Source organism: Callospermophilus lateralis, chromosome 4 (genome assembly GCF_048772815.1).
Source record: "Callospermophilus lateralis isolate mCalLat2 chromosome 4, mCalLat2.hap1, whole genome shotgun sequence".
Classification (NCBI taxonomy): Eukaryota; Metazoa; Chordata; class Mammalia; order Rodentia; family Sciuridae; genus Callospermophilus; species Callospermophilus lateralis.
This window is the reverse complement of record NC_135308.1, coordinates 72,669,632-72,685,823: the sequence shown is the minus strand read 5'-3', so window position 1 is coordinate 72,685,823 and position 16,192 is coordinate 72,669,632. Positions and strand designations below refer to the sequence as shown.

The following is a 16,192-nucleotide window of genomic DNA, read 5'->3' as shown; positions in this document are numbered from 1 at the left end:
AGATTGTGTCTCCTTTGAAAACCTCTCTGCTGCATTTTATCCTTTCCCGATTGGAGGCATTTCTACCCATATTGGGTAAATTCCATTTTGATGCCTTACTTTGAAAAGAAAAATTATTGAACATGTTATTTTCCAGAGAAAGGATTCCCTTCTTCAGGACATCAACCTACTATTATATTACCATTCCATATCTGTAGTCAGATGCCTACCCAAAGGTCTGAACCCATACTCAAAATCACTTCCTGATCAGCTTCATTAGATGTCTAATGGCTTCTTCCAAGTTTACTTATTAGTAACAAAATGATCCCTAGAAACAAAACAAAAAGGCAAAGGAGCATGCTCAAATCTTCTGATCCTACTTCTTTTGGGGGTGGGGAGGTACTTGGGATTGAATTCAAGGACACTCAATCACTGAGCCACATCCCCAACCATTTTTTGTATTTTATTTAGATGGCAACAGACTGATCAATGAGTTGCTTAGTGCCTTTTCATTGCTGAGGCTGCTTTGCACTCGAGAACCTCCTGCCTCAGCCTCCAGAACCACTGGGATTACAGGCATATGTCACATCACCCAGCTGATGCTACTTCAAATTCTCTGTCTTCTTTAATAGGAAGGATGGTGTAAAGAAGCCAGATTATCTTAGTCACCATAAACTACTCTCCATCTCTGTATCACAATATTTAGTGGGCTCTTTTCTCATCTCTAAATGGGAAATTAATATAAATTGTAATTTTTGATACATTTTGAATTTTTTCATTATTTAACAAATGTTAACTTTGTTGGAATTATTACCTGTGAACTGAAAGTTTCTGAGGATAAAATAGTGAAAAGTTAATCCTAGTGTTTTTCTACACTGAGTTGAAATTCAGAGGATAGATATAGGTTTATTAAAAAAGGAGTTAGACTGACACACACAAACAGACACAGAGTTAGATATATTGTAATACATAGAAATATATATATTCTGGAGTCAGCCATTTAGAATAGTCTTATAAATTTCTCCTCCTAAAGTTGTCTTCAGACACTTGCTCATGGAATCTCAATTCTGACACTATTGAATCCATTCTCCACATCCCATTCCTGGGAAAAGAAAATATTTTACAGTTTTCCTGAGACATATAGCTCCCAATTCCAACCCTAGATACTAATTATGTACTGGTTATGTTCTTCCACAGGATTTGTGCATTTGGATGGAGGAGGTGTACCCTGCTCTGGGCGAGTGGAAGTGAATTCTGGAGGAGGATGGATTCCAATACCTTATGGGAATTTCACATTACCCACTGCCCAGGTCATCTGTGCAGAGCTGGGGTGTGGCAAGGCAGCCTGTTTTCTCTTGGACCTTCCCCTCAGAAAGGACAGTGATCAGGTCTGGGCTGAAGAGTTCCAGTGTAAGGGATGGGAGTCTGAGCTCTGGTTCTGCCCTAGAGTGCCCTGTCCTGCAGGCATCTGCCACCACAGGGGGGCTGTGCAAGTCATCTGCCCAGGTGAGACTCACAGCAGGACTTTAACCTTTTCGCACACTCTGTTGTGGTTATAAATGTGAGGTGTTAGTGGAATCCTGTCTTCTCCTGCCAGAGTACACAGAAGTCAGGCTCATGAAAAATGGCAGCTCTCAGTGTGAGGGTCAAGTGGAGATGAAGACCTCTGGAGGCTGGAGAACACTCTGTGCCTCCCACTGGAATATGGCCAATGCCAATGTTGTTTGCCGTCAGCTGGGCTGTGGGGTTGCCATCTCCACCCCAAAGGGAGCATACTTTGTGGAAGGAGGAGATGAGATCTGGAGAGACAGATTTCACTGCTCAGGGTCTGAGTCCTTCCTGTGGAATTGCCCTGTGACTGCCCTGGGTGTTCCTGCCTGTGCCCATGGAAACACAGCCTCTGTGGTCTGCTCAGGTAAGAGAGGGCAGGGCTGGCTGGTACTCAGTTATCTCCTTGAGTCACATGTCTCTGAGAGCAGACAGCATGGAGAACAGAGCAGAAATATGAGACATTCCTTGGTGAAATATGATTCTTCTCAATGATCATTCATATTTCAGACCCTGTCAAGGATTATTCAGAGGAATTTTTTATTGACAAAGGCTGTAGGTTTATCATTTCCTATATAGCTTAAGCATACAGAACACCCAAATACCTTCTTCAATGTTTTCTCAAATCTTAAGCTTCTGCTACCAAATTTGCTTCAAACTTTTAAAATTATTATTGTTATTTGTTCTTAATAGCTGAATAGTATTTAATAGCTTAATAGTAGAATGCGTTTTAATATATTGAGTATAAATTACCATTCCCCTGGTTGTACAAGATGTGTAGTTACACCAGTCATGTAATCATAAATGCACATAGGGTAATAATGTCTGATTCACTCTAGTATCCTTCCTACCCTTATACAACTTCCCCTCCATTCTCCTGTATAATCCAAGGTAACTGTATTCTTTCATAGCACCCACCCCTTTATTGTGAATCATCATCTGTATATCAGAGAAAACATTTGGCCTGTTTTTTTGGGATTGGCTTATTTCACTTAGCATGATAGTCACCAGTTGAATCATTTACTGGCAGATGCCATAATTTCATTCTTCTTTACGGTTGAGTAATATTATATATATATATATATATATATATATATATATATATATATATATATATATAATTTTACCATTTTTTTAACCATTCATCTGCTGAAGGACATCTAGGTTGCTTCCACAGCTTAGGTACTGTGAATGGAGCTCCTCTGAATTTTGATGTAATGTGTCACTATAGCATACTGATTTTGAGACCTTCGGGTATATGCTGAGTTGTGGGATAACTGAATCAAATGGTGATTCCATTCCAAGTTTTCTGAGGAATCTCTATACCACTATGCATAGAGAGTCTCACCCATATTGTATGAGTGAACTTTTCTCCCCAAATACTTGCCAGCATTTATTGTTACTTGTATTCTTGTAAATTGCCATTGCAAATGAAGTAAGATGAGATCTCAGTGTAGTTTTAATTTGCATGTCTCTAACTACTAGAGATGTTTAATATTTTTTATATATTTGCTGACCAATTGTATTTCTTCTTCTGTGAAGTGGCTGTTCAGTACCTTAGCCAGTTTCTCTATTGGGTTATTGGGGGGGGGGGTTAAATTTCTGAGATATTTGTATATCCTGGACATTAATGCAGATGACAATGATTTTTCTCCTAATCTGTAGGCTCTCTCTTCTGAGTCCTTCCTGTGGAATTGCCCTGTGACTACCCTGGGTGTTCTTGATTCTTGATTGTTTCCTTGCTGAGAAGAAGCTTTTTAGCTTGAATGTATCCAATTTGTGGTTTCTTGATTTTACTTCCTGCACTTTAGGAGTCTTATTAAGGAAGTCAGTTTCTAAACTGACATGGCAGAGACTTGGGCCTATTTTTACTTTTATTAGGCACAGGGTCTAAGGTCTCAAGCCTAAGTCCTTGATCCACTTTGAGTTTTTTGCAGGGTGAGAGATTTGGGCTCCATTATATTTTGCTACATATGAATTTCAAGTTTTCCCAGCACCATTTTGGAAGAGGCTATCTTTTCTCCAATGTATATTTTTGGCACTTTTTTCTAGTATGAGATAACTGTACTTATGTGATTTTGTCTCTGTGTCTTCACTCTGTACCACTGGTCTACCTGTCTGTTTTGGTGCTAACACTATTCTGCTCTTTGTAACTATAATTCTATAATATAATTTAATTTAAGGTCTGGTATTTTGATGGCTCCAGCTTTATTTTTATTGCTAAGGATTGCATTGGCTATTCTGGGTCTCTTACTTTTCCAAATGAATTTCATGACTGATTTTTCTATTTCAATAAAGAATTCCATTGGAATTTTAATGGTAATTGCATTAAATCTGTATAGAGAAATTGAGAGTATGGCCATTTTGGCAATGTTAATTCTGCTGTCCATGAACATGGGAGATCCTTCCATCTTCTAAGGTGTTCTTCAATTTCTTTCTATAATGTTCTGTAGTTTTCATTGTAGAGGTCTTTCATCTCTTTCATTATATTGATTCCCAAATATTTTAATTTTTGAGGCCATTATGAATGGTGTAGTTTTCCTAATTTCTTTCAGTGGATTCACCACTGATGAATAGGAAAGCAATTGATTTTTATGGGTGTTAATTTTATATCCTTCTACTTTGCTGATTTTTAGAAGTTTTCTGGAGGAATTTTTTGGGTCTTCTAAATATGGATCTTGTCATCAGCAAAAAGGGATAGTTTGAGTTCTTCCTTTTCTATTTGTATCCATTTAATTTATTTATTCTTAAATTGCTCTGGCTAGAATTTTAAGGACAATGTTGAATACAAGTGGTAAAAGAGGGCATTGTCTTGTTCCAGTTCTTAGAGAAAATGCTTTCACCTTTTCTTCATTTAGAATGATATTCACCTTGGATTTAGCATATGTGGCTTTTACAATGTTGAGGTATGTTCCTACTATCCCTAGTTTTCTAGTGTTTTGGATACGAAGGTGTGCTGTATTTTGTTAAATGCTTTTCTGCATCTGTTGAGATGATAATATAATTCTTCTCTTTAAGTCTATCAATGTGTTGAATTATATTTATTGATTTCTGTGTGTTGAATGAAACTTGCATCCCTGAGACGAACCCCACTTTATCATGGTGCACTATTTTTAATACTTTGGTATGAGATTTTCCAGAATTTTAATGAGAACTTTTGTATCTATGTTCATCAGGGGTATTAGTCTGAAGTTTTCTTTCCTTAATGTGTCTTTGACTGATTTTGCTATCAGGGTGATAGTATCTTCATAGAATGAGTTTGGAAGTGTTCCCTTCATTTTTATTTCATGGAATAACTTGAGGACTATTGGTGTTTATTGTATTCTTGGCTGATATCCATTTTCTTTCAGGTCTTGTAGAACTTGGCTTAGAATACAACTGCTCTTGGGCTTTTCTTGATTAATTGGCTTTTCATGGTGACTTCTATTTCAATTCTTGAAATTGATCTGTTCACATTGTGTATGTCCTCCTGATTCAGTTTGGGTAAGTCATATGTCTCTAGAAATCTGTCAGTGTCTTCAAGATTTTCTTTTCTTTTTTTTTTACTATAATTTTTCAAAATAGTTTCTGATTATCTGTATTTCAATGATATATTTTTTTCATTACAAATTTTAATATTTTTGGTTTTTATTTGTCTTAGTGGCTAAAGATTTATTAATTTTGTTGATTTTTTTCAAAGAACTAACTTTTCATTTTGTCAATTTTTTGAATTATTTCTTTTGTTTCGATTTTATTGATTTCTCCTTTAATTTTAACTTTATCCTGTCTTCTACTGTATTTGATCTTGATTTATTCTTCTTTCTCTAGGGCTTTGAGATGTAATGTTAGAGTATTTATTTGTTGACTTTATATTCTTTTAGTGAATAAGCTCAAAGCAATGAAATTTCCTCTTAGTACTGCCTTCATAGTGTTCCAGAGTTTTTGATGTTGTGACACTATATTCATTTCCCCTATGTATTTTTGTTTTTTGGTTGTTTCATTCCTGTTTTTTTCTTCTATCAATTGGTCATTCCTTAGTGTATTATTTACTCTCCTGGTGTTAGAGTAGCTTCTATTTTTTTTTTAATTTTATCATTGATTTCTAGTTTTATTCCATTATGATTGCAAAGAATGCAAGGCATTCTCTCTATTTTATGTATTTTCTAAGAGGTGCTTTGTGGCATAAGATATGGTCTATTTTAGAGAAGGATTAATGTGTTGCTGGGAAAAAAAGTGTCGTAGATCATTGATAGATGAAATACTCCATATATGTCTCTAAACTATTGATTGTATTATTTACTTCTATATTTTCTTTAGTTTTTGTTTGGAGGTTCTATCTAGTGGTGATAGAGGTATGTTATACTCTCCCAGTATTATTGTATTGTGTTCTATTTCTTTCTTGAAATTGAGAAGAATTTGTTTCATGTACATAGATGCTCCATTGTTTGGGGCATAAATATTTACAACTGCTATGTCCTGCATATTTATCATTCCCTTAAACAGTATGAAATGTCCTTCTTTGTGCCTATGATTAGCTTTTGCTTAAAGTTCACATTATCTGATATGAGGACAGAAATCCCTGCTTGTTTACATGATCCATGTGAGTGATATAGTTTTGCCCTTCTTTTTACTTTTAGTCTGTGAATGTCTTTGCCTGTGAGGTGAGTCTCTTGGAGAGGGCATATTGTTGGGTTGTGTTGTTTTAATTCAACATGCCAGTATATGTCTTATAATTGATGAGTTTTGCTATTTACATTCAAAGATATTATTGTGTTATGATTTGTATTCCCAGGTATTTTGCTTTATTTCTGGTTTTTAATTTGACTTAGTTTATCCCCTCTTTCCTCCCTTTGCTGGTTTACACTTTTATTTTTCATTTCTTCTTTTTAGAGTATTTTTCTAAGAATGTTCTGCAGTGCAGGCTTCCTAGTAGTGAATTATTTTAAATTTTGTTTATCATGAAAGGTTTTGATTTCATCTTCAAATTTAAAGCTTAATTTTGCTGGGTATTGTATTCTTGGCTGACATCCATTGTCTTTGAAGACTTCATATCCATTATTCTAAGACCTCCTAGATTTGGGGGTCTGGGTTGAGAAATCAACTGATATGAAAATTGTTTTCCTTCTAAATGTAATCTGACATTTGTTTCTTGCAGCCTTAGAAATTCTAATGTTTGAAGATGTGAATTTGGTGTCAACATACCTTATATACAAACAGAGATATGATAAATTGTGGTATAAAGGTGTATTAAGAATTGTAATGCAAAAAAATCAATGAGAGCTCATATATAATGGCATAATTTGGTGTGAACATACTTTATATACAGAGTTACGAAAATTGTGCTGTGAATGGATAATTATGAATGTAGTGCATTCCAACTATTGTCGTGTATGAAATAAATAAATAGATAAATAAATAAATAAAAGAAATTCTATCCTTATTCTGTATGTTAGGTATTTGAAAGAATGAAAGCAAGCACGAAAGAGCAACACAAATGAAAAATATATTTTATTTTTCTGATCATTACCTGACTCATAAATTTGGAAGGGATCTAGGCAGTTGCCTCTTGGGATCTGTCATAAGGTTACACTTGATTGTCATATGGATCTGAGATCACTTGAAGGCTTGACCATGCTGAAAATCAGGATAGTTCATTCACATGGCTGGTAGCTTGAAGTTCAAGTGAGGCTGTTGACAGAACCACCTACAAATGTTCTCTCCCACATGATAGTCTCTATGCAGTAGATATGCCATAAAGCAAACATCCTAAAGAGAAGGAGGCATGACTTTCTAAGCTAAGTTTCTATGTTAAGTCATGTAGGCTTCACTACATTATATTGCTTATAGACCACTCACCATGGTCAGCCCAGATTCAAGGGACAGAGCAATGGACTTCACAGGTCATTGGATAGAGCATCACAAATTTTCTGAACATTTTTAAAGCTATATGTGTATTGAATATCTGACTTTGTGTATTTTCTAAGTGGTACTTTCACCACTATCATAGTGGCCATAAATATCCAAAACTTTTAGATTACATAGGAATGTTAGGTTCTCTCATCATGTCTCTCAAGTCCCTGTTTATACTTTCTATCCTTTCTGTGCTTTACTCTTAGTATGTTTTTATGTTTTTTTACTTTGCAATTCTATTCTGTGATAATCTAATCTTTTTGATTTATCTCTCAGTTCTTATTTTTAGCTCTTGAATTTTTAACTTTCAAATTTTACTATATTTTTGTGATTATTTCTCTGCAAAGATGCACATCATGCCATTTAATAGAGCATTTAATTATGATTATTTAAATTACCTATAAGGAAACACCAATAGTAATTATGTAAAAATCTTTCCCATATTTTCTCATTTTTTTCTTAGTTTTCTACTACACTCTATTTCATGAGGTATTTTGAATCAACATTGTTATTGCGAAACTATACAAAACCTTCAGAAAGGATTTTAGTTTGCTTCTTCCATGTACTATATTTAAGGTAGATAATGTGATATAAAAACAAGTGAAGTTTTGAGAAACTGGGTTCCATCCCTGTGACAAAAGTCCTTTTTGTTCCACAAAATAAGATACAAATTTCCTGGTTGTTTAACATGATTTCTCCTCTTTAGTCCAAGCTAAATTATATTTCTGTATGGCCAAGGCAATCTGGCAAATATGCTGAGATTTCCAGTTTCACCTTCTAACTTGTAATGGCAAGTGCCTCCAAGGAAAAAATAGCTAATCCCACTTTTTACTTTTCTCTTCACTGTACTCCTAAAATCTAGCTGTCCTGGGAGCTGTGCAATGCTCTCAAGAAGAACTAATATATTCCACTTTTCTAAAGTCAATCTGAGTGCTTGACATAAAGCCCAAAAATGTCAGAGTCAGAAGCAGAAATCTCCATTAGGAGAACAGTTCTGAAGATAGGAGATTACTGATTTTGTCCTACAAAATTCAAATGCCATCACCAGATTATTATGTACCTTAATTCGGTTTCATCCTTTCTACTCCCATCTGTAGGTAACCAGACCCAGCTGCTGCCCCAGTGCAATGACTCCTGGTCTGACCCAGCAGGCTCTGCAGCCTCAGAGGACCACACTGCCAACTGCTCAGGTGAGCAACACCCCAGGACCACAGCCTTCCCATTCACTGTGCAAATGCCCACTGACATGACCCTGTCTCTCCTCAGACAGCAGACAGCTCCGCCTGGTGGATGGAGGCAGTCGCTGTGCAGGGAGAGTGGAGATCCTGCAGCAGGGCTCCTGGGGCTCCATCTGTGATGACAGCTGGGACCTGAGTGATGCCCACGTGGTGTGCAGACAGCTGGGCTGTGGAGTGGCCCTGGAGGCCACCATCTCTGCTCACTTTGGAGAGGGATCAGGGCCCATCTGGCTGGATGAGCTGAACTGCACAGGAGAGGAGGCCCACGTGTGGCAGTGCCCTTCCCAGGGCTGGGGGCAGCACAACTGCAGGCACAAGGAAGATGCTGGGGTGATCTGCTCAGGTCTGTGGGGCACACTGGGTACAGGTAGAAGAAATGAGGAGCATATACAGGATGGTATCTGAGCCTTAGGGCAGAGGAGGGGAAATTGGTGGCAGGGTGGAAGGGGAGGAGGCTCATCCCACAGTGCCTGTCCCTCTAGCAGAAAAGAGAAGATGCTTCCCTTTCCTCTGCAGTAGCTGAGTTTCTGCTCCTTTCTTCTTATCCCTGATTCCTGACAATCTTTCTCTTCAGTGTCCGTCTGACTGCAGACCTCATGCTTCAGTTACTGTGTGTGCAACATTGTGAGACCCACTGTATTAGTTACCTATTGCTGCTATAATAAATTACCACAGAGTTAGTGTCTTAGAACAAAATGAGTTCAAGTCTTACCCCAGTCCACCTGAGCTATAAACAATGGGTCAGTGAGCTACCTTAAGCCAAGGCTCTGGGAAGAGTCATTTCCTCACCTTTTCCAGCATTAAAGGTATTTGCCTTCCTTATTCAAGTCAACCACCTTGCATACTTCTGGCCATTTTTTCATCTTCACATCTCTCTTTGACCAGGTCAGAAACCATTGTCTGCTTGTAAGAATACAGATCAAAGGATGTGGTTAGAATGAGCTGACATGGTTAATCCCAAATAATCTAAAAAAATGCACCATTTTAAAATCCTCATCCTGATCTTGTTTGCAAATTCCCTTTTTCTCAAAAAGTAACCTATTCACAATCTCCAGCATCAGGAAGTGACATATCTGGGAATTCACTGTTCTGCCACCTCATTGTCCATCCCCCCCTTTCCCAGTGTCTGTCAGATATTTAGTCAGGTAGCTTTTACTCCCTCCCTTCAAGAGTCCCACTTCAGTGTTCCTGTCTGTTAATTTTCCACTATACCATTGTCATAGAAATAAAAAGATACATACAAGTTATCAAAACAGGTAAATGGATAAAAGTTTTGTCTTTATCCCAGTGGATATTTCATCAGCAAAGTTAGCAGTGAGCATTCACTATGTAGGGTAAAGAAAAGCAGCACTAAGTGTTAAATACTCACTGTGCCCTGTTTCACTCCTCTTGGTTTCAGAGTTCCTGGCCCTCAGGTTGGTGAGCGAGGACCAGGAGTGTGCTGGGTGGCTGGAGGTTTTCTACAACAACACCTGGGGCAGTGTCTGCCACAGCCCCATGGAAGCTGTGACCTTGTCCGTGATCTGCAGACACCTTGGCTGTAGGGACACTGGGACTCTCAACTCTTCTGTTCCTCTAAGGGAAGGTTCTAGACGCCGTTGGGTGGATGGAATCCAGTGTAGGAAAACAGACACCTCTCTCTGGCAGTGTCCTTCTGACCCCTGGAAACAGAGATCTTGCTCTGCAAAGGAGGAAGCTTATATCATGTGTTGAGGTGACTTACTCCCTATTCCTGTGTCCTCACTCTGTAAGTTGTTAGATAAATATCATACTTTCAAGCCAAGAAAATAAGTTCAAATAAGTCTATGAGGTACAAATTTGAATAGAGACTATTTTAGCTACAATTTACAATCTCCTTTCAATGACAGAATTAAGTAAACCTGTTCTGACAGCCATTTATGTGGAAAATGCCATGGATATTAAATTGAGCATGAACTTACCCTCTAAAAATCTGTACCAGCAAATGGCTAGTATAAGCTGTAATAATTACTCTCTATTTCCTTAGTAGAGTGAGGAATTTGACGTCAAATATATAAATCACTTGCTATGCTCTGTCATAGTGTTAGGTTTTTTTAAAATTTTCTTCACACATAATGAAGGTTAAACCACTCAACAAACTGTTTATAGTAACCATGGTCATCATTTAATCCAGATGTGCAAATTAATGTTAGGAGTAAGCACTTCATCCACCCCATACAGTCTAGAGAGTGAGGGACAACTTGGGTTATCCAATACTAGTGGATTATCTTTGAGCTCCTGGTCTTTTACTCTGAAATCCATCTACATAAGTAAGAAAAACTCTCAGTTCAGATTGTTGATTATAAGTAATTGAGTGAATTGCATCTAGCAATTTAATTTGAGCCTTAAGGAGGAGAGACAAGAAGAAAATACTCTCCGTGTCCTCATGAAGTTTACCCTCCAGCTTGACGAAACATACCAACCATAAATGTGAGTGTCATAAAGAAGTGGAAGGTGCTGTGTAAATGGGTAATTTGAGGAAAAGAGAAATAACATTTAGGTTGATTCCATTGAAGGGAGTAGATGTCAAATGATGAAAGTAATAAGAGCATTTGGTCAATATAAATACTGAGGTGTGAGAAGTCTGGTGACCTTGAGGTACTGATAAAATCCCATCATGAGCAGAGTAGGAAGAAGCTGGGGAGAGTGATGCCTGATTATCTGAATGGATAAGAAGAATTCAACTCTTCTCCATGGTCCCAATACCAATTCTGTTGAAAAGCTGTTTGTTAATCTTCTTGCCTGCCACATTATGGGGAATTGCATTGAGATGAGGGGCCTGTCTCCCCTTATTTTCTTATTGAATTCATCTCCTCACAGTCCCAGAGGCCCTGGTTGATACTGCCTCCTCTGAGCCTTTATCCATATGCTACTGCAAGTGAACCACTCCGTCCCTCTCCCAGAAAACATTCTATGGGGCCTGTTGGAAATTGGAGGCTATTGTCTTCCAATTTCTTAAGATCTACAAGGTGTGCTTCAGTTTCATGTTGTGATAAAAAAAACTGGCTGTCCTGTGAAAACAATGATATCTTTATCATCTGGATGCTCTTTGCTTCCCTTTCAAAAGAACATTTCTGGATCAAATCTTAGAATAAAAATATTCCTGCATTCCATTGTCATTTTCAACAATTTATATTATTTTTTTCTCCATGTCCACGTGCTTAAAATTTGTTCCATGAAGTAGTATCAACTACTTCTTCAACTGGTGTCAGTCTTTAGCCTGGTTGCTCCCCCTCATCCAGGAATGCTGCAATCCCAGGCTCACTAGGCTCCTCTGTCTCCTGTTCTTGGTGCTGCCAGGAAACTTGCACACAACTGAGATAACATACTGGCCTCCATTCCTCATTTTCTCCCTTGGAAGCACTACACTTAAATCCCATCTCTCTGGAGGGTCACACTATTGACTATCACTAACTGTTTAGCTTGAGATCTTGTTTGCCTTATTCCTTCTCTGACTGTTGCCTCTTCTCCATGTGGCACATATTCATTATGCTTCTTTTCCAGATATTTCATCCTCATGCAGATTCCAAATGTTTTCCCTTATCAGTTTATCATGCTTCCACTCTTCTCAGTCTTGCACATGTTCTTCTTACCCTGATTAGACAACATGATGCCCTGTTAATATCCTCCCCTTCAAGTACACTCAATTCCCTGGTAGTTGAGTCAACTACCTAACATTTGGCTGCCTGCACTGGACTAGGCAAGGACTGATGAATCACTGACTAGTACTGTATCTTGTTATAATGTGAAATTATCCTGCTAGTCTCTTTGAATTTGTGATCCAATCTCTGATGGATCCTCCACACTGGCCCCATATTGTAGTTTGCTTCTCTCACATGTGCTCTTGCCCTCTCTCTAACATGACATTTTACAAATTCCCTGATCTCCCCCTCATTGCTATTTAAACCCATGATACATACAAATGATAATCTTCACACAAACTTCACTGGAAAAAGAGAAACTTTCAGCTGTCTATCTTCTTTTTTGTTTTCTCCTCATGGTCACTCTAATTTACTGATTATTAGTCTTAGAGTCTTGCATCGTCTTCATTCAGTATCTAAATTTTAGACTCTCTATTCTTCCTTAGCTCTTTCCTTCACTAATCTCATTGGGGTCCAGGCCTTAGATGATATTATTCCATTGACAGCTCCCAATATAAAGTCCATATCTGATCTCTGACATTAAATCCAATCTCATATATTTCATTGCTACTGGACCCTCACTTGAATATAAATGGACAACTCAAATTTGTTTTCAAAGTAGAGCATTTTATTTCACCCCTTTAATCTGCCTCTACCTTTTCTCCCTTTTCTATTCCCCATCCCAATTAATGCCACCGTTGTTGCTCAGTTACTTATTCTCAGTCTACATTCACATCTCCATTTCACTCTCCCTCCAGTTCCAATGTAGTAGCAAGTTCTATGCATGTACCAGAAACCACGTCCTAATTCCTTCTACTCTTTCCTTCCCACCCTCATCTTAGTTCAGGAAAGATCACTTGTTGCTGGACTATTCCAACAATCTTCAGTGGTCTTTTCTTCTATAACATATTGTCAGTTTAATGCTGGAAATATGCTCATTTTATTATCAAGTTGATTAATATGTTTCTGTGTCACAGGTGAGCTGCCTTTAGAAGTGACACTGGCAAATTTCTCTGTGGCTACCAGAAACAGAAACAACTGGAAACCATGGCACAGCAGTTTGTAATTACCATAATTTGCAGAAATGGCAGGAAGAGTGAACACATTGTTTTTCTAAGACTTTGAAGGACTTCCCCATGGAAGAGGGAGGAGAATATGAGCCACTTCAGGGTCAAGGATGTGACTTAGGGGTGCAGACTACTACTGGTTGGGTTTGGGTTCACTCTAAGTTTAAGTGACTCTTAACCTCACCATGGGAGGAAACCTAGGGAATGAGTAATGTTGTCTTTCTGGGCAAAGAGCACTGGAGACATAAAGGGATGTCCACCCCACCTTCTCTTATGCTGTGTTATATTTTTTGCTCTCTTCACAGAATTGGCCATATATTTGACACTAGGGGATTTATGTTCTTCCCTCTAGTTTATTTTTGGTGTAGAATTAAATAATATGTTTTCAGTTACACTGAATTACCAAAACTCTAATTACTCATTGAAATCAAGGAAGACATATTAAAATATAAAAGGTACTTTAGTGACATTGCATAGCCACTTGTCTATTCATATTCCCCTGATGTAAATAGAATGAATGGACTGGTAGTTACTCTTTTCCTAATTCTCCATTTTCATGGAATTTTATCTAAACTAATATAGTGATAATAGCATTTATTTTATGGTGTCTTTGTATTTGGTTTTACAATGTTGGGTTTGTATCATATTTACTATTGTTACATTGGCTTTATTAACAATATATTATGGATGTTCCACAAGTAGTACTCACTGTTTTATAAAACAACTCCATAATGTTACATTCTTAAGAAATAAGTATTAGAGCTTGCATAATCATTTTTGATATTTATTTATATTTTTTTTAAATTTTTCCCTTCTAAAAACAATATTGTAAAAAATATCCTTGCACATGTAACACCACATACTAGTAGGTTATTACTACAAGATGACTGCCCATGGTTGAAAGATCACAGGATATCTATTTTTTGAACAGATACTGTCATATTATCTTGTAGGAGCAATTGTTTTCAAACAGTATTTCATATCTTCATAGAAAACACTGGTATTTTTTTTTATAACTTGACCATTAAACTAAAGTCAAAGAACATACAGAAGCTCAAAAATCAAAAAAAGGAACAAAGCCCATAAACCTATGCTAGGATCTGCCTAAAATCCAGGAAGGATGAGATAATAAATGGTGGTAAACATTTTAAAATCAATTGCTTACTCTTTTCCTTTTTCTCCCTTTCTTCACCTTATCTTTTTAATTTTTCCTGTAGAGTCTGAAGTGATAATAAATAATAAGATTAGGTACCAATGAACTTTGTTCTTACAATAGACTCCACATATTGAGAAATAGACACCCAATCCTGAAGTAAGCAACCACCCAAGACAGGTCCTGCCATCATCTAGAGATGTTCTCAGTATAGTGTAGGAGGTTGACAGAATAATGGGGATAATGTGTATCCACGAAGCTGTTTTAGGACAAGTGGCATGTGTGTTTTGTCCATGTTAATTTGTATTTATATGTATTCTTTTGTTTTGTTTTGCTTGATTCTGTGTTACCTCTAATTTTCCTGAGTGTATTATCTTTCCATGAAAATGTTTCTATCTTTCCAGCTAACTATTGTTTACTTATTAACTTTTCTCTGATATCTGCTTGCATAATTTCTGTAAAATATTTTAATTTATTGAAATAATAGTTTTAATTAATTTAAATGAATACTTTCAATGTTTCTAATTTTTCATTAACAATATGAGATATATTGAGTACAACTTATTTGGGGGATTACTCAGTACTTATGTTTTAAATGCCTAATATTTGTTACCAAAAACCATTGACATTAATTTACATTTCTTTTATTGCCTTTGGGATTTGAAAGAGTTCAAAAACTATTTTTCTGCACATCTTACTCATCTATTTATTTAATCATTAAATATTTATCAAGCCAATGTTCATAGCATTCATTGAAACTCACCCATATGCATTTCTAAGGAATGCATTCAACATGCCAGGCATTGTCCTATTAGCAGGAACAGAGGGAATGAGGCAAGTCTCCTTTCTAGAGGAGTTTTCTTTCTGGGTAACATGTGTCTGAGTGTGTTTTCATGTACATACATGAGAATGTGCATTATCATGTTTGTATTTTTTCACATACTAGGCATTTAAAACAGGTAAATTGATAAAAATAATTTCAGCTGCTGATAGGAATATGCTATAGAGAATGAATGTCTCAGTAACCCAGTCTAATAGAATAATTCTGAAGCACCTTATCTCCACCTGTTACGTGAACTGAGCCCAGGACCTTAGAGAGACTTGTCTGGGGGTAGGATCTCCCCAGCTGTCACTTACTAGTGCTTTCTCCACTGTCTGCTCCTGCAGGAAACAGACCCAAGAGCTGTCCAGCCACTGCGCCCTGCACAGGTACCCATCCCCTCCCAGCTTCCCCATGGCTTCCAGGGGCTTCTTTCCTCCCACCAGGGAGTAAGAGGAGGTGCTGCTGCCTTTTCAGACAAAGAGAAGCTCCGACTCAGGGGAGGAGACAGTGAGTGCTCAGGGCAAGTGGAGGTTTGGCATGAAGGCGCCTGGGGCACTGTGTGCGATGACTCCTGGAGCCTGGCAGAGGCTGAGGTGGTGTGTCACCAGCTGGGCTGTGGCTCTGCCCTGGAAGCCCCAGGACAAGCTGCATTTGGCCCTGGAAATGGAAGCATCTGGCTGGACGAGGTGCAGTGCAGGGGCAGGGAGCCCTCCCTGTGGGCCTGTGCTGCAGCACCCTGGGGACAGAGTGACTGCAAGCATGAGGAGGACGCTGGTGTGAGGTGCTCTGGTGAGTAGCAGGACCAGGTGGGGTGCCTAGGGTTGAAGGAGTGTGTT

The 16,192-nt window shown here is 37.8% G+C and overlaps 1 protein-coding gene across 1 annotated transcript in view; it reads left to right on the top strand.

Moving 5' to 3' along the window:
* The window catches only part of LOC143398301 (uncharacterized), a 257,757-nt gene that overhangs the window by 66,109 nt on the left and 175,456 nt on the right, over positions 1-16,192 (top strand). Inside the window, 5 exon segments of the mRNA XM_076855295.1 lie at positions 1,177-1,485; positions 1,577-1,894; positions 8,514-8,606; positions 8,683-8,997; positions 10,054-10,368. Of these exon segments, the coding sequence (XP_076711410.1) occupies positions 1,177-1,485; positions 1,577-1,894; positions 8,514-8,606; positions 8,683-8,997; positions 10,054-10,368 (1,350 nt within the window).